General features: G+C 38.5%; 2 protein-coding genes across 3 annotated transcripts in view; both read right to left on the bottom strand.

Annotated features, from left to right (window-relative positions):
• Positions 1–361: 361 nt before the first annotated feature.
• LOC125252158 (DNA repair protein RAD50-like) overlaps positions 362–26,235 on the bottom strand; it is a 57,842-nt gene continuing 31,968 nt past the window's right edge. For both annotated transcript variants that reach the window (XM_048165251.1, XM_048165252.1), the window contains exons 11-26: positions 24,596–24,778; positions 22,206–22,363; positions 20,496–20,671; positions 19,790–20,027; positions 17,966–18,155; positions 16,846–16,972; positions 14,862–15,055; positions 8,034–8,144; positions 7,193–7,285; positions 6,987–7,100; positions 6,111–6,238; positions 5,667–5,891; positions 2,564–2,649; positions 1,509–1,651; positions 1,035–1,168; positions 362–876 (exon numbers count right to left, since the gene is read on the bottom strand). In XM_048165251.1, the coding sequence (XP_048021208.1) occupies positions 690–876; positions 1,035–1,168; positions 1,509–1,651; positions 2,564–2,649; positions 5,667–5,891; positions 6,111–6,238; positions 6,987–7,100; positions 7,193–7,285; positions 8,034–8,144; positions 14,862–15,055; positions 16,846–16,972; positions 17,966–18,155; positions 19,790–20,027; positions 20,496–20,671; positions 22,206–22,363; positions 24,596–24,778 (2,487 nt within the window). In that variant the 3' untranslated portion in view covers positions 362–689. The remainder of the gene's footprint in view (positions 877–1,034; positions 1,169–1,508; positions 1,652–2,563; positions 2,650–5,666; positions 5,892–6,110; positions 6,239–6,986; positions 7,101–7,192; positions 7,286–8,033; positions 8,145–14,861; positions 15,056–16,845; positions 16,973–17,965; positions 18,156–19,789; positions 20,028–20,495; positions 20,672–22,205; positions 22,364–24,595; positions 24,779–26,235) is intronic.
• LOC125252159 (DNA repair protein RAD50-like) overlaps positions 2,564–26,235 on the bottom strand; it is a 105,007-nt gene continuing 81,335 nt past the window's right edge. The window contains exon 27 of the mRNA XM_048165254.1: positions 2,564–2,649. The gene's annotated coding sequence lies outside the window, so the exon portion shown is untranslated. The remainder of the gene's footprint in view (positions 2,650–26,235) is intronic.

Here is a 26,235-nt window from a genome sequence, read left to right as displayed (position 1 = left end):
ATGCCCAGAAATTGAAAAGAAAAATAAACAATTTTAAAGCATTAGTATTGGTATCAGTGATACTGACTTCCATTAGTAAATAGATTCTATTAAACAGTCAAATATTTAACATATTTATGTTGTTTCCACATTAATTTATCACATTGATGTAATGTGAAAATATATTGATAATTACAAAATTTAATGTTAGGCGCAATTATCTGTTATTAACTACAGAAGCCTTTTTTTTTTTTTTTTTTTTAAATCAATCGACAACCCTAGACCAAATATTTTTGATGCCACCATTACAGATCATGACGTGATCAGAAATAATTAGATGATTCAGAAATCAGAATTTTTTTATATATTTCAGAAAAAAAGGCAACTAAATGTACAAGCTAATATTAGTCAGGTTGAAACGAACAACAAATTGTGTGCATTTTTTGCAAAACCATTTTTATGTAAACTGTTGTATTCAGTTGAACTCAATGTAAGTATAGTTTTGTTACATATGTTTGTTCTGCTCATGTTTTACAAACAAGGTGTGCTGCAAACTGCTTGCTGGGTGCTTATTTTCCCGATTTGGCTCAGGTAGTTACAGGGAGGCTGATAGTCCTTATGTTTAGATGCTTAACAACTGTCCAAGAAACTGAACTTTGATTCTGTCACCTCTGACTAACAGTCTTTCTTCTCTCATCTGATCTGACGCATCAGTTTAGGTAGGAGTTGAGTGTGTTGATACTGCACTTTGTGATCTCTGAGCACTGGTCCTGATTCTTCCTGATCCTGTAGAAATGCTCCACATAGTTGGATCGTCCCAGGAGCTCGACAAAATCCTCGTCGTGGGTGATAACAAGCAGCTGGAAGTTGCGTTGACGAGAACGACTCTTGATTATCCTGCAAAGAAACCAATGCATATCTTTTAGTTGGTAAAAGTGTCAAATAGAAAATAAAAGTTCTTGTTTTGTCATGTTGCTCTTGCTGTAAATAAATTGTGTTTTCTGTTTAAAGACTTGCTGTATTCATGTTTTTTTTTTTTTTTTATAAAGACTTACTCCACCAGTGCGTGTGCCAAGGACTCTATATTTTCTCTGTCTAAATTGGTGGTGGGCTCATCCAGCGCCAGAATCCCACAGTTCAGACAGAACGTCTCAGCCAGAGCCAACCGTATTATGAGGGAGGCGAGAACCTACAGACAAACATGCTGTAAAGCCACAGATCTAAAAACATTCATTGATTTAATAAAACTCCTTTTATTTAACATACATTCTGATCTAGTGACTGACAGACCAATGAAATTATCAGCACCAGTCGATAATCTGGTCTGCCTGACTGTCAGCACCCTCTTCTCAGCTCTCAAATCTACCGACAGCTTCATCATAATGTGCACTTCACAAATATTTTTAAGCGAATGAAAATATTGTGTAAATTACATTTGATTGGGAACCTTGGGTGATTCTAAGAGAGACTGAAAAAACTTTTCATTGGAGAGATAGAGAAACACAAGATGGATGTAGCTGCTTTTTGACCTTTTGTCCAGCACTGCAACGTCCCCGCATGTCCAAAGCCGTGTCTCCTTTGACCATTACCACTCTATAGTTATAAGTCCTCCTTTTCAGTCCAGCAGAGGCGTTCTCATCCACATCAGAGCGAATCTCTACGTACTCAATGTCTGTGGGAGATCAGGAGACATACTCTTGACATTATGGTAAAAGGTCAATAGATATAGTAAGTCTCAAACAGTCAAACAAAGATTTGACAGATTGTCAAGCAGGACTTTGAGCAGGGTTCCTCAAATCTGGTCCTAGAGGGCCACTGTCCTGCAGAGTTTAGTTCCAACCCAAATCAAACACACCTGAACAAGCTAATCAAGGTCTTCAGATTTACTACAAAATTGCAGATAGGCGAGTTTGATCAGGGTCTAACAAAACTCTGCAGGACTGTGTCCCTCCAGGGCTGGATTCGAGGAACCCTGATTTAAAGGGTTAGTTCACCCAAAAATGAAAATTCTGTCATTAATTACTCACCCTCATGTTGTTCCAAACCCATAAGACTTTTGTTCATCTTTCGGAACAAATTAAGATATTTTTGATGAAATCTGAAAGCTTTCTGTCCCTCCATAGACAGATATACATAACCACACGAGAATAAACCTCATTGGTTCTCGCACACGTCAAACAAACATGCTTGAGTTTCCATTTACCATAATTGATGTGTGCATTGATGAATTTATGTGAATAAAAGCCTACATTAAATACATTCTTCATATGATGCGATCGTGTCTCTTCAGAAAATTTGGACTAAATCACTCAATTCATATGGATTAGTTTTACGATCTCTTTATGAACTTTCTGAAGCGTCAAAATGGTAATTGCATAGCTATGGAGGGACAGAAATCTCTCAGATTTCATTAAAAAGGTCTTCATTTGCATTCCGAAGATGAAAGAAAGTCTTACGGGTTTGGAACGACATGAGGGAGAGTAATTAATGACAAAATTTTAATGTTTGGGTGAACTAACCCTTTAAAAAGATTCATGCAAACAAAGCCATAATAGCAGACAAACATTTGTGTTTAAAGGCAGACCTTGTCCTCTGTATGTGCTCCGCCATAAATCTCTGATGATTTTATTAATCTCCTCCATCTTAATGCTGTGAAACTTCATTATTGTTCTGCAATAATAAAAAAAAAGCTGTATGAATATCCATAAATACTGGGGATGCATGATATATCTGTACCATATCGAATCACTAACTGCTAATATAAGACTTATTAACTCTTTTATCACTTCCCCCTATTATATAACTTTTTTTTTATTTTTTTTTTTATGTTTGGTATTGGTCGATATTGATTATTTAGTTGTGCATGCTGGGCTTGTTGCGGTAGTCGGTGTTACTGGTTTTTGGCCGTACAAAGATTACATTACTTCACCGAAGAAATAAAATCCATTTAGTTCAGTTGGACAACAGATGCTATAATTATAAACTGAAAGTGTCTGCTCTGCTCCATACAGCATGAGTGGCAGAGTCGTTGCACAGTGCAGCAAGAGTTAGATCATTTTACTGATCATGTGATGAGGGTAAGGGGCGATGACTGAACAAGATGATGGCGGTTGATTTGGAGCGTGACAGATCCTGAGAGTCACTAACAAATATCTTGCAAAATGTGCGGTCAGTACTGCCGCTCCTTATACACATAGTACACATGATCGCAAGTGAAAAGCGATTTCAATACCAATACCCTGCATTTAGAAAGCATCTCCCTGACGCGCATTCAAAGCAATTTCACCCATGCCCACCTGGTGTTGTTTCAAGTTTATATACCGCTTATTTTCATATATTTTCTGCATTCAGATTACTTTTGCTATTATTTAATTCTCAATTAAAGTAAATCTTTAAAAACATTACTCTTCAGCTTCTTGATTTGAGATTACTTTTTCAAACTGTAAATTATGATGTTGTGATGCTCAAGTTTACTTAAAAATATTCTGTCATTTAATAAAACATGTCCATGAGTCTGATGGACTTTTCTTCAAGCCACTTCCTGGATGTCTTTGCAATTTGGGCAGGAGCATTGCATCTGACCATTCCTCTTTAGATAACTTTTCATTTTAGGAAAGCAGGCCATTCTGCAATAATCGCCTGTATTTTAAGGCATTAAATTATTTTTTACAGTGAAGTAGCTCACCAATACCAGCAGCTAAAAAGGCTCCCCACACAATGACACTTTTCCTGCTTTACTGTGGCAGAGATGCACTTATTATATTTCCCAACAGATTTTTGAAAACACCGCTCTGGAGCATCACCATGCAACTTGTGTTTCATTGAGATTCATCACTCCAAATGACCACTCTGAATCAAACTTTCCATATTCTGCCGAAAACTTCATTCTGTCTTTGATGTTTTTTCTGAGACAGCAATACATTTTTAAGTAGTGCATTTGGATAAATTTGACAAATTTGCTGACCAATAAGTTGTGCTTAAGACAATTAAAAGCTTAGCTTGTTTAGCATTTTTTTGCTTTTTTTTGCCCAGGAGTGTGGGCCCTCAGTATATGTATTGTGCAGATACATAAACATTTGACTAATAATACAAAAAATACACTGGCAATTAAACTAAATGAAGACACACCATTCTGATTTAAGGACCTTAGAACTGTCCAGTTCCTGAGTAAGAGTACAAATAATTTGACCAAATGTGAGAAAATACGGTAATTTGGTCGTGTTTTTTTTTTTTTCCCTCACCCTTTTATTAGAATTTATATTAGGCGAAATCTTGCATCTCAACATGGTGTCCTATCAAACTGCCACACTTCCTCTACTCTTATGCACCGTCAGAAATGATGTTATCATGGTGAGAAGAACGGGTCAACTGGTTTAATGCGTGGCTCGTTATTTCATTAGATAAAGCTGCTTTACTAGCCTGCACCCAAACAACGGCCTAGAAAGCAGAATACTATGGACAGCTGTCTGTGTGCGCTGCCTTGGCAAGTGTCCAATCAATCTATTTAAGTGACATTATTAGCATATAATTAGCAGCTAAGAGACTTATAGCACTTAGGTTTGGTTTTTCATACCAGTTGTTGACCAATATGGGTTTTCCATTGACCGCTGATGCGAAAGAATCTCTTATTTGCTTCTAGAATTTTCAGTAAATATCTAGAAGATATTTTGGATTGCTGGAATACACCAAATGTAAACTTCAGCTATCTATTTCAGAAGGAAATCTGAATGTTTTCTGTGTGTGTGCCCCCTAATGCCAGGGTCAGTGCCACAAAGGCCCTGTTTACACCTGATAATAAGATGTGTTTTGGTCGACTTATAACATGAAAGTAAGGTTAATAATATAACTTAGAGAATAACAATTTTGTCAGAATTTTCAATGGCACCACATGGAAGAGAAATGTCACAATACCTGAGAAAGAAAGTACACTGCTCAAAAAAATTAAAGGAACACTTTGAAAACACATCAGATCTCAATGGGGAAAAATATCATGCTGGATATCTATACTGATATGGACTGGGTACTGTGCTAGGAACGAAAGGATGCCACATCGTTTGATGGAAATGAAAAGGCTAGTCCATTTTGCTGAAATTTCATTGCAGCAACTCAAAATGGTACTCAGTAGTTTGTATGGCCCCCACATGCTTGTGTGCATGCCTGACAACGTCGGGACATGCTCCTAATGAGACGACAGATGGTGTCCAGGGGTGTTTCCTCCCAGATCTGGACCAGGGCATCACTGAGCTCCTGGACAATCTGAGGTGCAACCTTGCGGCAAAACATAATGTCCCAGAGGTGTTCTATTGGATTTAGGTCAGGCAAGCGTGGGGGCCATTCAATGGTATCAATTCCATCATCCTCCAGGAACTGCCTGCATACTCTCGCCACATAAGGCCAGGCATTGTCGTGCAAATAATCCAGGAGGAGCCCTTTTTTTTAGGACCCACTGCACCAGCGTAGGGTCTGACAATGGGTCAGAGGATTTCATACCGATACCTAATGGCAGTCAGGGTGCCATTGTCTAGCCTGTAGAGGTCTGTGCGTCCTATAGTCTAGGTAATCACGTACATGCCCTGTTGCTGAGTGTTGCTTCTTACTGTCTGCTGAAACACATCAAAACCAAACCTACACACTCACAAACCGCTACCTGAAACTACCCTTCAGAAAACTCCAGATATGCTACTTACTGGTCTAGAGCTTTATAGTAGATGTCCAGGTCTTTATTGGCCAACTCTGTTGTTCTCATGACAATCATTTTGTCTCTGTAGAGATCCTCGGCCCGGCAATACTGATCCTCACTGAGCTCTTTACGAAAACGGAGGATCTCGTCCTCGTAGCCTTTCTGTCGACCGAGAGCCACACTGCGGTTCTTTTTCAGGTCCTCCAACTTTCGCTCCACTTCTCGCCGCTCACTTGACAACAGAAGAAACACTCTTTAAGATACACACTAATTTGAACTCTCACACTTTGTAAAAAATTGTACAAACTAGTTAGTGAGATTAATTCATCTAGAGTTATGGAAACCAAAGTACATACTCGGCATATTGTCTATTGAGACTCTGAAAGTGTGTCAAACATTGTCAGGACTTCCTAACTGGTACTTGGTAGTTTGTGTTTGTGTGATCTCATACTTCCGCAGCTGCACGACTTGCATGTTGCCCATCTCCTTAAGCAAGGCTTCACGTTTTCTAGACACCTCTTTCAGCTCCTCCACACGCTTCCGTAAGGTCAAGTTATCCTGTAGCCAGCGCTCTTGAACCTGTAAAAAAAAAATCCCACAATCATATATCCACAAACAAAATGGAAAACAGAAAAACATATGTTTCATTTTAGGAAAAACAGAAATGTAAGCACATTACGACAACATGAGCGTTCAGATGTGGATTGCTGAACAAGTGGGCTCAGCTGGTTAATCAGCTAAAAATTTTGCAATTTCAAATTACCACCTGACAACTGCATCCAAAAGGCTGATTAAGAAAAATAAGATGACTTGTTCAGAATAACAATGACAGGAATTTCAGATTTGATGAGTGACCTTAAAATAATGCAGATTATTAAATATTTCTTAATTTTACATTTAACATTTCTGTTTCTTTTCTGAATCTTTAAACTTTTATTTCCAGGATTAAATCCTGGATTTAAATTGTCTAAGACTTTTGGCTTCCTTTATATATGCCATCAGCCACTTAATTAATTAGATATTAGTTAACAAAATCAACAATGTTTGAACAAAGCTGGAGGTTCATGCTGACATTTCATTCATTAGCCTCTTTCACACCATTAAATGTCTTTTTTTCTGTACATTTTTGGTCAACAAAGTCCCTGCTTGCACAACATCAGCTCTACGCAGGTGTGAAAATTATTAGAAATTTGTCATAATCTGCTGACATTTGCATCTCTTGCTAGATTATTTATTTATTTATTGTTGTTTGCGTGTCTGCATTTTAATTTTGTGAATAGTAGGCCTATGCAACAACAAAACAAAAACACATGAAGCTTTGCTTGACCTTCTGAGTGTCAATATCTTGTCGGATGTTGCCCATGTCTTTATTGGTCTTCTCTCTATGTTTTTCAGCCTCGTGTAGTTGTTTGTCCACCTCTTGTAGCTCAGTTTCTTTTTGCTAAATAAGAAAAAGTCAAAGAAAATAAAGGGGAAAAAACTTGCATATATTAGGAAATGAGAGGTAAGAGATTGCACAAAATATTTGCATACCTCTTTGTAGGTGTCTTTGCCCTCTTCAATGTACTTGGTGATCTCTTTTTCAAGTTGGGTCAAGTTTTTTACTTTTTCCTTGATTGCATTTATCTAAAAGAAAGTGTAAAGTTTTAGTCAACTCTAATAAGCAATGACTTTGTCTTGCATTAAAGGTGCTAAAGAGGATGTTTTGTTTTATACATTTTTGCAATATTACATTGAAACTGTCTTTACTAACTGATAAAAGACTATTTATTAGGTGCACTGAAAGTAATAATATTAATATACATCATCTGTGCACGAGGTAGGGCCTTAAAAACATCAGCCAATCATTGGCCCTCTGGCTTGTCAATCACTGCCGTGACGTTCCTTGTGAGAGACGTGCGCGGATTGGCCCTCTGGCTTGTCAATCACTGCCATGACGTTCCTTGTGAGAGACGAGCGCGGCTGCGTGCTCCAGTAACTTTCCACACTCCACAGGCGCCCCATGCAATGTTTTTGTCCGGAGACAGGAGTAACAACTGCAGATTATGAGTTACCTGCGGTGAGTCCGACATAATGAATCCACTAACACAACACAGCGAATGCCGGTGGTAAACACTCGTGTTCCAATACGAGTGTTTACGAGTTTTGGGAGGCGTTCCTTCGAAGGAGGGGGGTTGTTCTTACGCATGCGCTCATTTCAAAAACTCAGTAACAGTCTTTGGACTCTCAGTCGACGAAAAAATCCTCTTTATCACCTTTAAAGTAAAAATCCACAACCTTTCATGCAAGACATTGTGGATAATAATTTTACAGAAAACAAACTATGAGTCACATAAAACCTAAAACAAAAATGCAAAAACAAGTAAACCCACACCTTTTCTTGCCCTTCTGCCTGTTTCTGCATCCTGCGCTTGGCAAGGTCCTGTTTCTCTAGCTGGAGCTTCTCCAGAGTTGCAGCTAGAGGAGACATCTGCTCCTTTGCATCCTAATAAACAAATCACGAAACAACAGTAAAAATATGATTACACCACCGTTCTAAAGTCTGGGCTCTCTAAGATTTTATGTTTTTGAAAGAATTATCTTATGCTGGCCACAGCTGCATTTATTTGATCAAAAATACAGTAAAAACTGTTGGAATTATTATTACAATTTCAAATAACTCTTTTCTATTTTAATATACACTGCCCGGCCAAAAAAAAAAAAAAATGAAATGGAAATAAATGTTGTGAGGTTATTTCCATCAAGAGGTGATTCAATTTTTGATCTTGTATTGACAATGCAAGAGGTGAGCACTCTGTAAAGTCTGCTCCAGCACATCCCAAAGACTTTCAATGAATTTAAGGTCTGGACTCAGAGGTGCCAATTCACGTGTGAAAATGATTCTTCATGCTCCCTCCTAACCATCCTTTCACAATTTGAGCCACAATTTGAGTGACATTGTCATCCTGGAGTATCATGGCTCCTACATGTGTGTTTAAGAAATGAAAAGCTACACACTCCATCAATTATGTGTAGAAGAACTGTTGCTAATCATATAACATGCTACAAACATAATAATCACTGCAATAATGATCCAATCATAAACTCTTAAGCATTTGCCAATTCAAATCCAAACAGTGACTTCTTTTTGGCTGGGCAGTGTATTTTAAATCTAATTCATGCCTGTAATTTTCAGCAGCCATTATACTACTATACGAATAAGCTGATTTAATGCTCAAACATTTCTTTTTCTTATAAATGTTGAAAACAATTGTGCTGCTTAACCTTTCAAACTGTGGTTTCAGATTATTTGATGAAAAAAAAAAAAAAAACAGATTTTATTTTAAATATTCATTTTTGTATGTGTATTACTGTCATTTTTGATCAGTTTAATGCATTATTTGCAGAATTATTGCAAAAAATAACCCACATGTATGTGGCTAGCCAGAATTTTATTTTTGGGGGGGCCCATCTAAAAATGAGGGGGCCGCTATATTATATATATATAATATATTATATTATATATGTATTATATATATATATATATATATATATATATATATATATATATGACTACAATGACACTAATAATTCTTAATTTCTAAAAGAAATGCAAAATCAATCGGTAGTTATTAATAGAATAACAGACACAAACCTTTACATTCAATCGCGTTTGGTCCCATTTATTTTTGATCACAGTGCATACTACATATACAAACTTTTACTCTCAAAGTGCGCACATTTGTAGAAATACACGTTTACCTCAGATTTCATTAGATAGAATTTATAGAACAGTACGCTGGGTTTCATAATTACCAAGGTCATAAAATGTTGTTTCCTAGGGGGGTACGGGGGCATGCTCCCCCGAGAAAATTTAGATTTCCCTGGTGTACATATGTGCATTTTTAAGACGTTAAGAACAACAAATGGTTAACAATAGCTTTAAAACCACGTCAACAAATACATGCATGCATGCACAGTTTTGAGGCAGCTTTAATCGCATGTTTGGCAATTTCATTTTCAAACGACGGTCATTGCTCGTAGTATCTATCGCGCTTTATTTAAGCTATAATAAAGTAATTATGCAGCGCGCGCCGGCGCATTTGCGCATGCAATTCTTGAGTGCGCGCCACGAGCAAGTATAATGACTGATTGGACAGTCGTGTTATTTTTTATGAGTTTTACCGACATAGCCTGACATCTCATCTGTTCACTGTTGTTCAACTGAAGCTCCCTCGTCATCACCTGCACCTTTTCCGCGCTCGTTTGACTTGCGCCTGGCGCTGAGGCGAAGTCGGAATGCGCCTCTGAAAAGTCAACGATTATAAAATCTTGGCAATAAAAAAACAAATGCTCTGTTCAGAGAAGCCCAGCCTCCCAGTGTTGTGCATGAACGCGTTCAATGAACGACGTTCACTGAACGCGTTCATATTTTCGCCGAACGCTGAACTGAACGAGTCACTTTTCATTCAATGAACGTGAACGAGAGCGGCGCTCACTCTGGCAGGAATGAGCAGCATGCGCAGTTCACGTTCACGCTCATTTGAAAACTCAGGTTTTACGACACGACTGTTTACAGCAAACACCTTGATGGTGCAGCATCATGACTAGTGCTAGTACTAGTTCACGTGATTCAAACTTAGCTACAGCTGAAGCCAGTTTTGAAGAGCACTTAGCAGAGTTTTATGTACAAACAAAGGAAGACTCAGACGGAAAAAACCTCACGTTTTTGTGCAAACTGTGCCCACCGGGACTAAACAAACAAGTACGTACGTCAGCCACATCGAGTTCAAATTTGAAACGACACATCGAGTTACGCCATCCGAGCTATCTTGGCAAATATCTGCGACTGAATGATGAACGCAAGAAATCATTAACGAAGAGAGGACCGCCGCCAAGCACACCCACCCAAGTTAAGCTCACTGCATTTAGTAAAGGACCTGCTGTTTCCTTCGTTTCCCAGCAACAAGTGGACAAGCTTGTGTTGGATTACATTGTGGGAGATCTGCAGCCTTTGAGTAAGGTCAGGACCAAAATTATTTATATTATACATAAATGTTATTGTCAAAACTTCTGATTTGTTGAAATTTGTCATCTTTGCAGATGACACAAATATATTTTGTGAAGGACTCCTGAATATACCTTATTTTTAAGTCCTGTAATTTGGTTCATGCTGGCTAAATAAAAGTTTCACTGAACATACAGTATACCTTGACTGCACCTTGTTTTTTCCAATTTCTACATATCATGATTACACATTATTTAAGGGGTAAATATTATTTTTCTCCTGGCTATAATAATTGTCTCTTGTTTATTGGTACAATAATTTTGATTAGTTTTGGAGTTGCAGTGATTTGCAGCTGGTAATGGATGGTAAAGAGGTTCTATTGAGTAAGATAGTGGCCTATCTTAAAAAGAATTTAACAAATGAACGTGAACTAGTTCATTTTTAGATATGTGAACTTAGTTCATTTAAAAAAAAAAAGAACTATGAACATGAACTAGTTCATTATCATCTGTGTGAACTGAACTTTGAGCTAGTTCTCTTTAGGTATGAACTGGCACAACACTGATTGTGGTACACAACGTGAGTGATTGATTTATTGAGCTTCGGCCGCTTCACATTGTCACTCACCGGGGACAGCAGAAGCTACGCGCAACACGTGAAATAATCAAACCAATAAGTCTAAAAACAGCTGTTGCATTTTACCGCGCAGCATATGCATCAGTGTAACAAATCAACATAAAAAATAAAAAAATCGCTCAGAAATCTGGGGGGGCCTGCATGATAATGATAATGGATAATGGACTCCATAGCAGCTTTCATTGGCCACAGACCACCCAAGAGGACGTCTGACTGACATGTAAAGCCCGGGACACACCAAGCTGATGATTGATGGTAGGACAACGTTGGGCTGTTTTTAAGCTTCGGCCGACTTAGGGTGTTTTCATACCTGAACGTTTGTTTCAGAACGTAGTGCGTTTTCTCCCTTGGCTTGGTTCGTTTAGGCATGTGTGAACACAGCAATCACTCTCGGACCCGCACCAAAACAATCGCTCTGAGATCGCCTGAAAGAGGTGGTCTCGGCCCGATTGCAAATGAACTCTGGAGCGGTCCGCTTGTGGTGTGAAGGCAATCTGACCCAGCGGACCAACAAACCAAACAATATCATATTTCATAACGGGAAATGTGTTATATAAAATGCAGCAGTGTTTGATTCTGTGAGTGAGCACATTAGTTAGGCTACTGCAGAGCGCCTCTTCATCTTAAAACGTTGTGTAAACGTACTTCTCCATTCAAGAACGCTGTCCCAACAAAGCCTTGAGCCTCAAAGCCACGACAGCGCTGGGAGAGATTGTGCTTGAATTGATTCAGCATGTAGAATTGGCGTTGGGCCGTCGGTGAGAGAGAAGAGTCTGATTGGCTGTTCAGTTTAGTGAACGATTAAGTGCAAGAGAATAATAGCAAAATAGGGAGCAAAGAAGTTAAGACGGTAGAGACAGAAGCTGTTCTAATTTTACGTCATTTTACCTGTGTGTTCCTGGGCTATTATTTTTATGTTAACACGAGCGGAGTGGAATAAAGAAAGTGATTAGCATGATTGATATTCAAAACGGTAAGCACACACTGCTTTTTGAATGACGAATATTGATGAATAAATCTGCAGAAATAGGCTGTTGTAAGAACACGACACAAATTCAACCAATCAAATGACAACTTTAAAATTCCTGAAGTGTTTCCCATTTTGTGTGACATATGCATCAGATGATCAGCCAACGGTCCATGGACCTGAGGCAGAGACTATGGCCACAGAAGCAAACAAACAGCTGCTCAGACTTACACTTACGGCTTGTATGGTCAAAGTAAACCTTTAACCTATGAGATCGACAAACGCACTGACAGGTTCTGTTGGATTTTTTTCACATAGCAGTGAAATTGACTTAAAATGCACCGAACCAGGCAAAGCCTATGCAACCTTTTACATTATCCCAAGACTCAAAGGGTGGAGAAGAAAAGGGCAGCAACATAACAACCTGGGAGCAAAATGAAGTTGATGCAACCTTAGGTATGTATCCTAACCTAGGTCACAACAAGACCTTCACCTGACCAGAAGCAAAACCCATACAAGGGCTGCAGCTGATTCCAATGGATCAAATGGAGAATCCGTTAAACCTTCCAAAACCACAGATAAATCCAATGAGGGAACATGTACAGAGCGGCAAGGTCTTAGCTGCCTCACCCCATGTATAAACCAGAAAACCAGAGTCAAGCCACAGGCAGTGAATCGAAATCAAACTGTCAATTTCTGCACCAAGATGCAATAAGCCAACACTTGAAGGCACATAGGTGCCTCATAGAGGGTTTCCTAGAATTTAAGATGGTTTTACTTATCTCAGAGGAAAGACCAGATCCAATCAAATGCCAAATACAAAGATTCCACATCCGTGATGAGGATGCCGCCACTGCTGCACCAGAGCATCTTTTCCCAGAAGTAATGTAGAGGACAGACATAACCGAAAAGGGGACTGGACTGTTTTTCTGGAAGCAAAGAGATCCAACTTCACCCTATACTCTCTGGGCCTCAACCCGTGCCTCAAAAGTAAATTTGCTTCCAAGTTTAACTGACCTGGGGCATGGATCGCCCTTAATGACAGAAACTTGTTCTGTGCTCAGAGTAGAATGCAACTCGCTAACCTACACTTTGGTAGAGAACATATTTCCTCTTGACAGTTCAGATACGAGATCAGAGATCACAGATGTGTCCATCCAACACATGGCAACTTCAAAAGTCTGGAAGAAAATGGACTAAGTCCAGAAACAGCCACCATCACCAGGCAACTTATGTGCCAGTTGAAGGATTAGCTCACTTTCAAATTAAAATATCCTGATAAGTTACTGACCCCCATGTCATCCAAGATGTTTATGTCTTTCTTTCTTCAGTCAAAAAGAAATTAAGGTTTTCGATGAAAACATTCCAGGATTATTCTCCTTATAGTGGACTTCAACGGACCCCAAACGGTTGAAGGTCAAAATTACAGTTTCAGTGCAGCTTCAAATGGCTTTAAACGATACCAGATGAGGAATAAGGGTCTTATCTAGCGAAACGATCGGTATTTTCTAAAAAAAAATAAAAATGTATATGCTTTATAAGCACAAATGTTCACCTTGCAAGTGCTTCCACCAGACCGCCTTCCGTATTCTTCAAAAAGCTTCCGCTGTATGTCCTACACTTTCCCTATTTAACTTACGGAACTAACATGGCGCCAGTTCCGTTTTTGCGTAATTTGAATACAGAAGGCAGTCTGGTGAAAGCTAGATATTTGACTTCATAACTTGTTTAAAAAACTTTTTTATACAAACACATCGCTTCACTTCAGAAGGCCTTTATTAACCCCCCCCTGGAGCTGTGTGGAGTACATTTATGATGGATGGATGTGGATGGAAGCACGTGGATGGAAGCACTTTCTTTAGCTCATACTCGTGGGTCCTGTTCACTGCCATTATAAAGCTCAGATGCGTCAAGAAATGCATTCATATTTCTTCGATTATGTTCATCAGAAAGAAGAAAGTCATATACACCTAGGATGGCTTGAGGGTGAGTAAAGCTTGGGCTAATTTTCATTTGAAAGTGAACTAATCCTTTAAGATGATTGGCCTTCCACAGAGGCAACGGTCTCGATCATCTTGCAACAACAGATTGAACCTGGAGGAAAGCCCTGGGTCTAAACTGGGTTTTCATTGAAAACAAGTCTGACAGCACCAGTGTTTAACTCTGTCTGCGGTGAGAATGCCAGCAGGGACATACTCTCCATGACTTTTGAATCACAACTGAAGTGGCCTCATAGGGTGCAGGCCCAGCAGAATCACTGGGGACAGTACTGCTATAAGACCTAATAGTCAGGAGACACAAACCCACATTGACCATAGGCCCTGCTTTGAAATGACTCAGAGGCAGAATGCCTGAATGCAAGCAGGTGACAAACATGCCCACATTGCGCATTTGTTGCAATCCAGGACCACTCCAAGAAAAAAATGTTTAATGCGTTGGCAACAAGATGCCTTTCAGGGGGTTTAGTTTCAATCCAAGGCCCCGCAAATCAGAACCACATCTGAGGGTGTTTCTATAAAGTCAGCTAATAATGTAGCGTCGAGTGAACCTATGTAAGGCAACTTTTCTCATTATGAATCAAAGGGAAATTTAAGTGCAGCAATGTTTCTCACTCGAATGTCTCGGTGGAGCGTTTGGATTTCAGTGGAGAACTCCACACACTGCTCCTCCAATTGTTGACGTTTCTGCATGTTGCTAGAAATCTGGAGCTTTTCTCCACGAATCTCGTTTACACTGCTCCTCAAGGCCTGGATCTGCTCCTGCTGGTCCTGGATCAGTTTCCTTTTCAGCTCGATCTTACTGCAGGCTACACACAAAGAGCATTACATGGAGACACAGTGATGAACAGGGACAAATCAGGTGTTACAACTGATTTTACCAGTATTTGGGTATTTGACATTAAATACTTTATGTTGACATGTCCTGTGGTGTGACATGCTACATCTAAAATTAATTTTACTAGCACTTTGCTAACACTTTATAGCTAAATACTAATAAATATAGTTAAATACTTTACAGCTATATTAAAGGGTTAGTTCACTCAAAAAGGAAAATTCTGTACTACATCAGAATGCCGACTCATTATTGGCCGGCTCCTGCGTCAGCATCACACGCATGCTTTGTGCTGCTCACGTGTACAGCTTTGGCCAATACGGAGTTGGCATTTGAACGTAAACACGGAAGCACTGCACTGTGTTTACTACATCAATAGTGTAGGAGACTGAAAAGGAAGAGAAAAAATTGTTGAAAAAAGTCATTATTTTTTTGTTTTTGCGCACAAAAAGTATTTTCGTCGCTTCATAAAATTAAGGTTGAACCACTGTAGTGATGTGGACTATTTTAAGATTTTCTTTAGTACCTTTCTGGACCTTGACGGTTATAATTAAATTGCTGTCTATTGAGGAGTCAGAGAGCTCTCGGATTTCATCAAAATGTCTTAATTTGTGTTCCGAAGAGGAACGAAGGTCTTACGGGTGTGGAACAACATGAGGGTGAGTAATTAATGACAGAATTTTTATTTTGGGGTGAACTAACCCTTTAACAATGCATGCAGTTTTTATGAAAATAAAAAATTTTATGTTCAAAATAAATTGAGGGCCTATCATATGATTATTTATCATGACATTACAACAGCAAATAAACATTTAAAACATTAAGGACTGGTTTCACAGACAGGGCTTAGATTAAGCCAGGAGTAGGCCTTAGTTAAAATAAGACATTTAAGTAGTTTTTATAAACTTGCCTTAGAAAAAAAACATTACTGGTGCATCTTGAGACAAAATAAAGGCACTGACACATTTTAATGTTTGAGCAGGTTGCTTTCAGTTAACATAGCTCAAACATGCATTTTAGTCTAGGACTAGATTTAAGCCTTGTCTGTATCTCTGTCTGTCTGTCTGTCTGTCTATCTATCTATCTAGGTTGGTCATTCTGTCTATCTGTTAATACAGTACATACAATTTATACAATTTTCCTTATATATTTATATAAATAGAATATAAACATCAAAGAACAAATGACAAATGATGTACATGACCATTCAAAAGTTTGGTCTCAGTAAGTTTTTTTTTTTTTTTTTTAAAGAAATTAATACTTTTATTCAGCAAAAGACTAAATTCAACACAGTAAAGGCATTTATGATGTTACAAAAGATTTCAAATGCAGTTTGAATTGTTCTTTTGTTCAAATGTTCTTTTGAACTTTCTATCCACATAGAATCCTGAAAAAGTACCACGGTTTCCACAAAAATATTATGCAGAACAACTGTTTTAAGCAATACCAAATCAGCATATTAGAATGATTTCTGAAGGATCATATGCCATTGAAGACTGGAGTAATGATGCTGAAAATTCAGCATTGTCATCACAGGAACTAATTAGACTATTATATATATAAAAAATATATATATATTAAAACAGAAAATATTTTAAATTGTAATAATATTTCAATTTTTGATTTTGAAATAAATGCAGTCTAGGTGAGCATAAGAGATTTCTTTTTTCTAAAACTGAAATCTTACTGACCCCAATCTTTTAAACAGGAATGTACATTCACATGATATATACATTCACATTCTACATTAACTGCTGAACGTACTGGTGTCCAGGCGGAGTTGGGTCTCTTGTTTCTCCTGGCTGACCTGCTGCATGGTGCGGCTGAGGTCAACTCCCTGCAGCCTGGCTGCATGTTGAGCGATCTTTCTCTCTACATCCTTCAGGTCAAGCTACATATAACAAGAAACATTCTGATTACGCACAGTTGAATAAAAATACTGCTTGTTAAGTTGTGACACATTGATTACTGTTTACAAACACAAACACAAATTAACAAATCCTTTAAGAAATGCTTTGTTTGTAATTAGATAAGCACACATTTTTTCCTAGCACTTCAAATGTTATTTTTAATGTGATGACAATATTTGTTCATCCTTCTGAGATTGTCCCCATTTGTAAAACCAAATGATTCAATATGTAGGAAATCCAATATTTGATAGAAAACACTAATTTAAAAATAAAAAGACATAATTACCACTATAACCAGCAGATGACATTTACTACTACATATACTATGCATGACTATTTAAGTGACTATATTCTGATTATAAACTAAGTATTACACTATTGATGTTCAACACACCAGCAAGTGACATTTCACCGGAAGCATGAATTTTCATATTTTCTTCTTGAATTCCTGTGTTCAGGACGTTTCTGGGCTGCACCCTTTGGCCAGTGGGTGTGTATCCTCTGCAAATAATGATGCGTGGTGCAGGTGAGGGTGGGACTTTATCGTATGATTCTAAACAGCTGGCTAATGTTTTGCTAATTGTTAACTGCTGTCTGTAACTCGACAGATTACTAGGCATTGTAATTATGTTTTTATTGACGAGACATAATTGTTTATTAGTGTGCTAGACCGAAGATGACTAAACTCACTTGCAAATTACAACCAGTCATATAACTATTAATGTAACAGTTCTTTTGTATACACAAAAAAATGCTATTTATGCACAAAAAACAATATTTGAAAAAATATTTGCAAAACAGCTCATCTTCCTACTGGTATTCTCTCGAGTCGTTGGGAATCACAGTACTGCAGTATGTGACTGTTCTAGGTGATTAATAAATAAGTCTTTAAATATTTGTTGTATTGTTCTGATGTGCTGCATTTTACTGGATTTTATTTTCTGCATTTAGGCTGACTGGAGATGAGCTTAAACCTGAAAGCGATCCATGAGGGAGACGTCCTGCAGACAGGCCTTGGCTGTGTCTTCCTCAGACATCAGTGTGCACAGCAGTGTCTCCTGCTCCTCAGTGTCTCCTTTCAGCTTCTCAATGTCTCGATTCACACGCTGGAGTTTATTTCTGAGCTCTGGCAGCTCTTTCTCCTGGAGATCTACTATGGACTGCCTGTCAGTACAAAATGATTAATTAATATCAGTATAAAGGGTGGATGGATGCATGGAGGAGTAAACAAGTGAATGGATAGATGGAAGGATAAGGGAATGAATGGGTAATGAAGGGGTGGATTCTGGAATCCACTGCCGCTTCAATATATATCTTTTAAGTTATTAATCAACATTTATATTTCTGTTAAATTATTTGAATGAACATGATAACAGAAAAGAACATGTTATCAGTATGTTTTGGGGAAAGTTTCCTGCTGAGAGCAGAGCTCAGATCAACTTCAGCCTTGAAGAAGCTGTGAATCATGTGTATCTGTGTATGTGTACTAAGAGTTTTGTGCAGGTCCCTTTGTACTGGACAACTGGCATTCTGCTTGAGACCAGCAGACGCCACATCATGACCCCAAAAGGACATCCGGTACCTAAATCCAGGGTCCCCCTCGTCATCACCGTGACGAAGGGAGATATGCTTCTCACTATCTGTCCATGTGTGGAAAATTTCTAATCTTGTCTATTTTCTTAGCCAATCAGAATCATCCAACCTGAAGTAATGACGTAGTTAGTTGACTCTGTTAGAGTATAATTGTTGTGGAAATGTGAATGTATGCAGAGCGGCCTACGAACTCCATGGGAGACTTGAAGCTGGCTTCTGCTGATGAAACTGCAAACTATTCTTCATTAAATTTTTCTTCAATTTATTTTTTTTAAAACTTTGACTCCGGGTCTTTATTCAACATATCTGGTTTCAAGGGTCCTAAACTGTTTATCCCCAACAGTAAACAGGTGGGTGGATGGACGGATGAAAGGATGGGAGAATGAAGGGGTGAACAGGTGAACGGATGAAAGGATGGGGTATGAAGAGGTAAACAGGTGGATGGATGGAAGGATGGGGGAATGAAGGGGTAAACGGGTAAATGGATGTGGAAATGAAGGGGTGAACAGGTGAATGGATGAAAGGATGGAGGAATGAAGAGGTAAACAGGTGGATGGATGGAAGGATGGGAGAATGAAGGGATGAACAGGTGAACGGAAGGATGGATGAGGGAATGCAGGGGTAAACAGGTGAACAGATGGATGGAAGGATGGGTAAAAAGGTAGATGGATGGATGTATGGAAGGATGGGGGAAATAAAGGGGTAAACAGTTAAATGGATGAATGAAGGATGGAGGAATGAAGGGGTGAACAGATGGATGGATGGATGGATGGATGAGTAAACAGGTGAACGGATGGAAGGAAGGAAGGGTTGCAGGGGTAAACATACATGGATGGATGGATTGGGGAATGAAGGATTAAATGGATGGATGATGGAAGGAAGGATAGGGAATAAAGGGGTAAACAGGTAAATGGATGGAAGAATGGGTGAATGAAGGTAAACAGGTGGACCTATGGATGATGGAAGGATGGGGAATGAAGGGATAAACAGATGAACAGATGGATGGATGGAAGAATGGGAGAAGGGGTAAATAATTGGATGGATGGATGGATGGATGGATGGATGATAGGTGAAGTAAAAGATGGATGGATGGATAAACATCAAGTAAAGGATGGATGGTTAAAGTGATAAACAGACTGAGTAATAGACAGATAGATAAATAGAGTGATGAATGGACAGACAGATAGACAGTAAACTGTTATTGCCTGATGGGTTTCAGAGCCATCATTTCATCACGTCTGCGCTCTTTTCTCTTCAAGTCCTGCTCAGTGTTCTTCAGTTTGTCTGGGACGAGCCGCAGCTTGGACTGCATGTCATTGATGACATCCTGGAGCTCTGCCTCTGACGGGAACACACGCTGACATACGGGACAGCAGGGCTTACCCTCCTCCGTCAGCTGACTGATGAACTGACTGTACACGGCTGTGGGACCCGCCAGCATGGCTGCTCAAAGAAAGATCCAGGCCAGAGAAGAGAAAAAGACACTGAGAAAACTAGGGATGTTCTGATTTAGCACAAATACTCTGTGGGTAACAATCACCTACCACAACAGTTTCCAGCTTGCTACTTCATATCAACAGTCATTGCTATACTTGTCATAAAGCACTCTATATCCTGTTTGCCAATAAACAGTAATTTACCATCAAACAGACCCCCACACAGAATCTGCATCGGAAAAGCTTCACAGACTTCATCAGAATTCAAAGGCCATCATACACAAAACACATCCTTCGGCCCTAATGCGTTCATGTATGGTTTGTCCTCATTATATTTGCATTTTCTACCAAATGTATATCAATTCTGCATTTTTCTTAAGATTTCCTCCAGTATTAGCACAGAATGTATATTTTGTGGGGATCTAAAAGGTTTTGTAAGAGCATCAGTATGACCATGCCAAACACACTTCCGTACCTCTCTGTTTAGAACACTTCTCCAGCTCATCATCCAGTTTGCTCAGGTCCGACTGGAAGTCCTGACTGCCGCACACGTTAAAAAGTCTCTCTTTATAACTGGCCAGCAGCTCTTCCTTACGATTGATTTCTGCCGTGAAGTGAGTTTTATTCTGTTCTCCAGATGCAAGATCCTTACTATGAAAAACAAAAATGAACATTTCCTCAAGAGTCCCGCCTAGCAATGCTAGTTAGTTTACTTATCAAGTCTGAACCGGAGCAAATTACAATCCCAAGGCTGCAGGTTCAAATCCTAACGTGACGTGACGGGTCTTTTTTTTTTTTTTTGTCCAAAGCCCTTAATAATAATAATAATAAACAGATATGACATTCCAAAGTATGTAAGGTAGTACAACTAGATCTCTTTTATCGAATCCAAAAGGTTTTAATTGTATTTAATTATAACCATCCAAACACCAATACAGCCATTTCATTTGTGATTAAAATACCTTAAAATGTAATAAATGTATATATTTTTTTCTGTTATAATTTTATAGCATCACATATCAACATAGAGCAAAATGGTATTAAAATTATGTGTAGAAGTCGTTGCTTTGTTATGAGAAAGAATGTCCGGAAAAATGAATTTCACTGATGTCATTCGGAGTAACCAATATAAAGGGACCATTTTGGATCAAGTCATGTGGTCAATATCATAACATATCATATCAATATCCATGACAGGATGTGACATCATTCAGACACCTGCAAAGGACCACATGGTCATGAAGCAAAGTAACTAAATCTCTTTTAACTATTTGAAACATTCATGTTTTCACTTGCTCATACACATGTCCCGAAACATTAGGTCATTTGGTACAGCCGCTATAAAACATGGAAAATGTTGTAATATTTAAAAAACTTGTACTAAATATAATATGTTTGATTGTCCTTTTGCTAGCTAACTAGATATCAGCCTGTTAGCATTGTTTGAAAATATCATCATTCGGTATAACCAAAAGTGTCATTCGGTAAAACCGAAATTTTGGTTAAACTGAATTACTTTTTTGGTGACAAATTTTGTCCATCTTGTAAAAAAATGACAAAAGCAGTGTTAATTGATTATAAATCACAATCTCGTTAACACTTAATAAAACTTCAAAATTAATTAGATCTCCATTATGTTTTTTTTTTTACACTTTTAAAAACTTTATTCGTCAATGATCCATGTATTACCATTATTGGGAATTAATTCACCACTGTTAAAAGTTACAGTAAGTTGGAGAATAATTACATTTCATTGTGCAAATACATTCTCTGATATTATCTTACATGTAAACATGTATTCTGTTGATGCGTGTGAACTTCAGTTATTTTACACATAGTTTATGTACACTACTAAAAGTGTCTTTAATATGAATTTTTAGCTATATGTGTCTAGACAACGTCACCATCTGAATACTACAACGCATGTCCCACTGACCTGAAGATGACCTGTTCTTCAGAAACCCGGAATCGAAACCAAATATGTATAAGATTTATGTATGTGGGTGGTTGTACAAATGCATGTGTGTGTCGCTTATCACGTAGACATTCAGATTCTGATGCATGAAACATTTTATACCCTCACACTGAATATCATAATTTATGGCATTCTCTAACTTATTAAATTAAAAACCAACTATTATACAAATGTTTGTGGAAAAACAAATCACTAAACAGTGTCACATACTTCATTTTGCTGAGCCGTTCTCTGGTGGAGTTGATCTCTCTGGATTTGGAGTGGATCCAGTCTTCCAGCTCTCTCTTGCTTGGGAAGTGTCCCAGCAGAGACACCAGCTTTTCATTATGTCTGGACTTGATCTTCCTCACTTGCTCCTCTTTATCCATCTAGAATCCGAAGCAGAGATGCACTTTTTCTTTTCTTGTTAGATAAAATTGTCACTTTGCAAACCCCCGTCTGGCATAAGCACTGATCATAAAAATACTATGTTTGAGAATATAGATTGCTCTATCCAGACATTACTGTGCTTCATATTCTATATACTGTCATATAATGCCTAGAAAGAGTTAATATCTTATCATTTCGATAAATGTGATAATGGGAATAATTTGTGTATTTCATATACTGTATTTAAAAGAAATCGCAAACTGCTAAAATATAAATAGTAGTATATTCTCTTTGCTTTTATGCTAAAATATATTTTTTATTGATTTATTTTTAGAAAGTTTCAAAATGTATAAACAAACTGAAAATTGTAAACACTCTTGCTTTTTAAAAGTAGTATGAACATTTCTGAAGAAGCTATTTTATAGATCGCAGGAAATAATTATTTTAAAGAAATCTATTAAATTTGTTTGTAATGGATTATGTGTTTGATTTTCAAATTCAGATTTCCAATCATTTCTTTCTTTAGGCAGCATGGAGTGGTATAAATTACTTTGATGCCTCAAGCAAACATTTTAAAATAAAACTTGAATTAGTTTTCATTTTAAAAAGCTTTAGTTTTTTTGTTTAAACTTAACACAAAGCACATATTGTTATAAATAGTACATTTTTTTGTGATGTAAAAATGAAAGTGTTAATGAAAGACTGGAGAATATTAGGTGGTCAGGAAATCACAAAAAAAGACTGTGCTGACATCTAGGTGTTACAGTTATATACTGCAAGCATTGTGCTGGCATACTAATACACATCTATTACTTTTAACAAATTTTGTAGGATATAATATGGTACTTGAGATTATTAACTGAATCCTGGATGTTTCTTGTGCAGTTTACACTGTAGAAAAATTGTCAAAATATTGTCAAGTTATGTTTACCACAGGCTTTATTTTACTCATAAGTTGAAAAACCCCATTATAAAACCCCATATGGAACCAGCAGCGAAGTTTTCTTGGATCTGATGTCATCCCTGCATTGCTCTCTATTGTCCGAAGGCATTTGTTTTGTTTATGTTTGCTGCATTCGTTTCAGAATTAGGCATAAAACTGTTATCACAATGGATAGGGCGCACATGGACATATAAGTGATGATAAATTAATGAATGAAGCATTTATCCAGAGCTTTTTTTATGTACTACTATACACCCAAAGTGCTTTACAATCATATCAGAGGGTCTCCTTACCCACCATCAGTGTGCATCATCTAAGAGAGAATGATGGAGCTAATTCAAAAGAATGGGGATCATTAGGAGGCCATGATTGATAATGGCCAATGTGGGAAATGTGGCCAGGAGATTTCTTTTTCTTTACGAGAAGATTTTTAATGAGTCAGCACCTTGGTTTAATGTCCCATCCGAAGGATGGTGCTTTTTCAGTATCGTGTCCCCACTATACTGGGACATTAGGACTCACACAGACCACAGGTACCACTTTTCCACCAGCATGAACTGGGTGCTAGTTCAGAGTTAGTGCTATTGCCGGTTCGGAGTTGGTTCCACTAGCGAGCATTTTAAGAACCGGTTTGCCTTTCCACGGGCCACCACAGAGCCAGGTCTTACATCACTGCATACATCTCATCTTTCCCAACAACACTAGCGTCGCAGCGACAAATACACCAGCAACAATGGCAAACGTTGCGTTACTATTGGTGCTCATGGCTTTGCAAACCTACATCAGCATCCAAACAAGGCGAATTCAACGTGTTCGTGCAGCTTGCCGTAATTTGACGGAGATTACAATCGAGCTGCTATTAGCTCGATTAGCTGCTATTTTAACAATTGGGGTCACAACTTTCTGTTCATCTTGTTGGTCACGGTGACCCTGCCCCCAGCTCCTGACGCAAGTGTTTTACTTCTAGACCAGCAATGTTTTGGTGCTGCTTACGAACCACTTTTCCTGGTACAGAGCTGGTGCTTTGGGTGTCGAAAGATAAAGAACTGATTCGAAACAAAGCTCTGGCTCTGAACCAGCACTCAAACTGCCTTGGTGAAAAAGGGGTAAGGGTGAGCACCCCCTGCTGGCCTCTCTGACACCTCTTCCAGTTCCAGCAACAACCTAGTTTTCCCAGGAGGTCTCCCATCCAGATAATGACCAGCTCAACCCTGATTAGCTTCAGTGGGTTACCACTCTTGGGTTACAGGGTGATATGGCTGCGGGCGAGAATGATGTGTGAGCTCACCTTGGTCTTCTTGAGCATGTCCATCTCTGCATGTGCCCTGGTGTGTGTGTTGAGCAGTTCCATCTCCTTGTCCAGTTTGCGCTGGGCCTGATCCAGTTCAGTTTTCTCCCTCTGTAGTTCAATTACTTCTGCCTTCAGACTGTCCACAGTACAGGCCTGAACGGCATTATCAAGCTCCCGCTCCTATGAACACAAACATATTAAGATAAACATATACAAAAATAATGCAGGGTTAGTTTTGTTAGTTGGATTTAGAATTGTTTTCCTTCTACAATTTATTTAGTAAACAACAGGGCAATTTAGTGTGATATAGTAATCCCATAAAAGTGCAGATGGGAGTGGGAGCCATGTCAAGGGCAAAATGGACAAGACATGCATTTTTGGGCATTAAAGCCCCTATTATGCTTTTTCAAACATTACCTTTCATGCAATGTGTAATGTAGCTGTCTGTGAATATAACCGATCTGCAAAGTTGTGAAGCCGAAAGTGCACCCTGCAGGATAAATAAAGTTATAGTCTCTCAAAAGAAAGACTCTGAACAGCCTAGCAAGTCATCAGGAATTCGAATCCCACTTCCGTGATGACTATATGTCACTGGGTAACACATTTGCCAAATGCTCGCCTATGGCCTTCATTGGCTGCCCGTGAATGTCTACTTTGACCCACTCTCAAACGCCGTTGCTGGTTTGTGTTGTGTACATGTCGAGAAGACACGGTTTTCTGCTCTGCAAAACCAAATTCTCTTGTAAACACTTCCAAAGGATGAGGATGTGAAGAGTCAGTGATTAAAATGACCACAGAGATACAACAGAAGTATAACCTGGCTTCTCAAATCTCTGTGAGGTCTAAATGGGATTTACAAAATGCCATTAAAGATGGGACAGTACCCACTTTATTTGGACCAACTTGCCTCTCAGAACCACAACCATTCTTACTATTTTGAGTAATGATAAAGGATGGAGCAAGATTTGTTTTACAAACATCAACGTTACATCAGTCATTCATGTTAGTGCTCGGCTAATGTATGCACTGTTATTGATACTGTTAATAATACAGTTCCCACATGTACACCACAATAAATTAGAAATATGAACATCGGTTTGATGGACATACACTTGTTAATGCTGATGGTGAGGAATTACAGTTGCAACATCTCTTATCGTATGTCAAACTGAGTAGGGCATCACTGAGAAGTGTCCTGCTCAAGTCGTTCTTGCGATGGAGGCTCAAGATGAATAACTAGTTCTTCCAATGTTTCATCATCAGACTCTCGATCAGATTGATATGGTCAAATCGATGCCATCATTACTGTATTTACAGTGTGTACAATTGCTGAGCTTTAGGAAGCGTCCGGAGATGAAGTTCTGTTATGGTAACGGCCGTTTTGCTTCCAAAAGCACTATAAGTGGTAGACCAATCACAACAGACCGGGCCATCTGGCCAATCGGAGCTGAGCAGGCTTGTGGAAAGGAGGCATTTAGAGAGACTGAAGCATCTGACGAGTCGTTTGAGAATCACTGAAAAATGTAGTGATGTGCAATGTATATAATGAGAAAATGAAAGTGTTTTTTGACCTTTGATGGATGTAAAACTGTTGTAGGAGACCTCTTAAAATTAGGCACCTTTAAAATAGCATAATA

This window comes from Megalobrama amblycephala, linkage group LG18 (genome assembly GCF_018812025.1).
Source record: "Megalobrama amblycephala isolate DHTTF-2021 linkage group LG18, ASM1881202v1, whole genome shotgun sequence".
NCBI classification, from domain to species: domain Eukaryota; kingdom Metazoa; phylum Chordata; class Actinopteri; order Cypriniformes; family Xenocyprididae; genus Megalobrama; species Megalobrama amblycephala.
The sequence above is the reverse complement of the archived record's forward strand: the minus strand, read 5'-3'. Positions and strand labels throughout refer to the sequence as shown.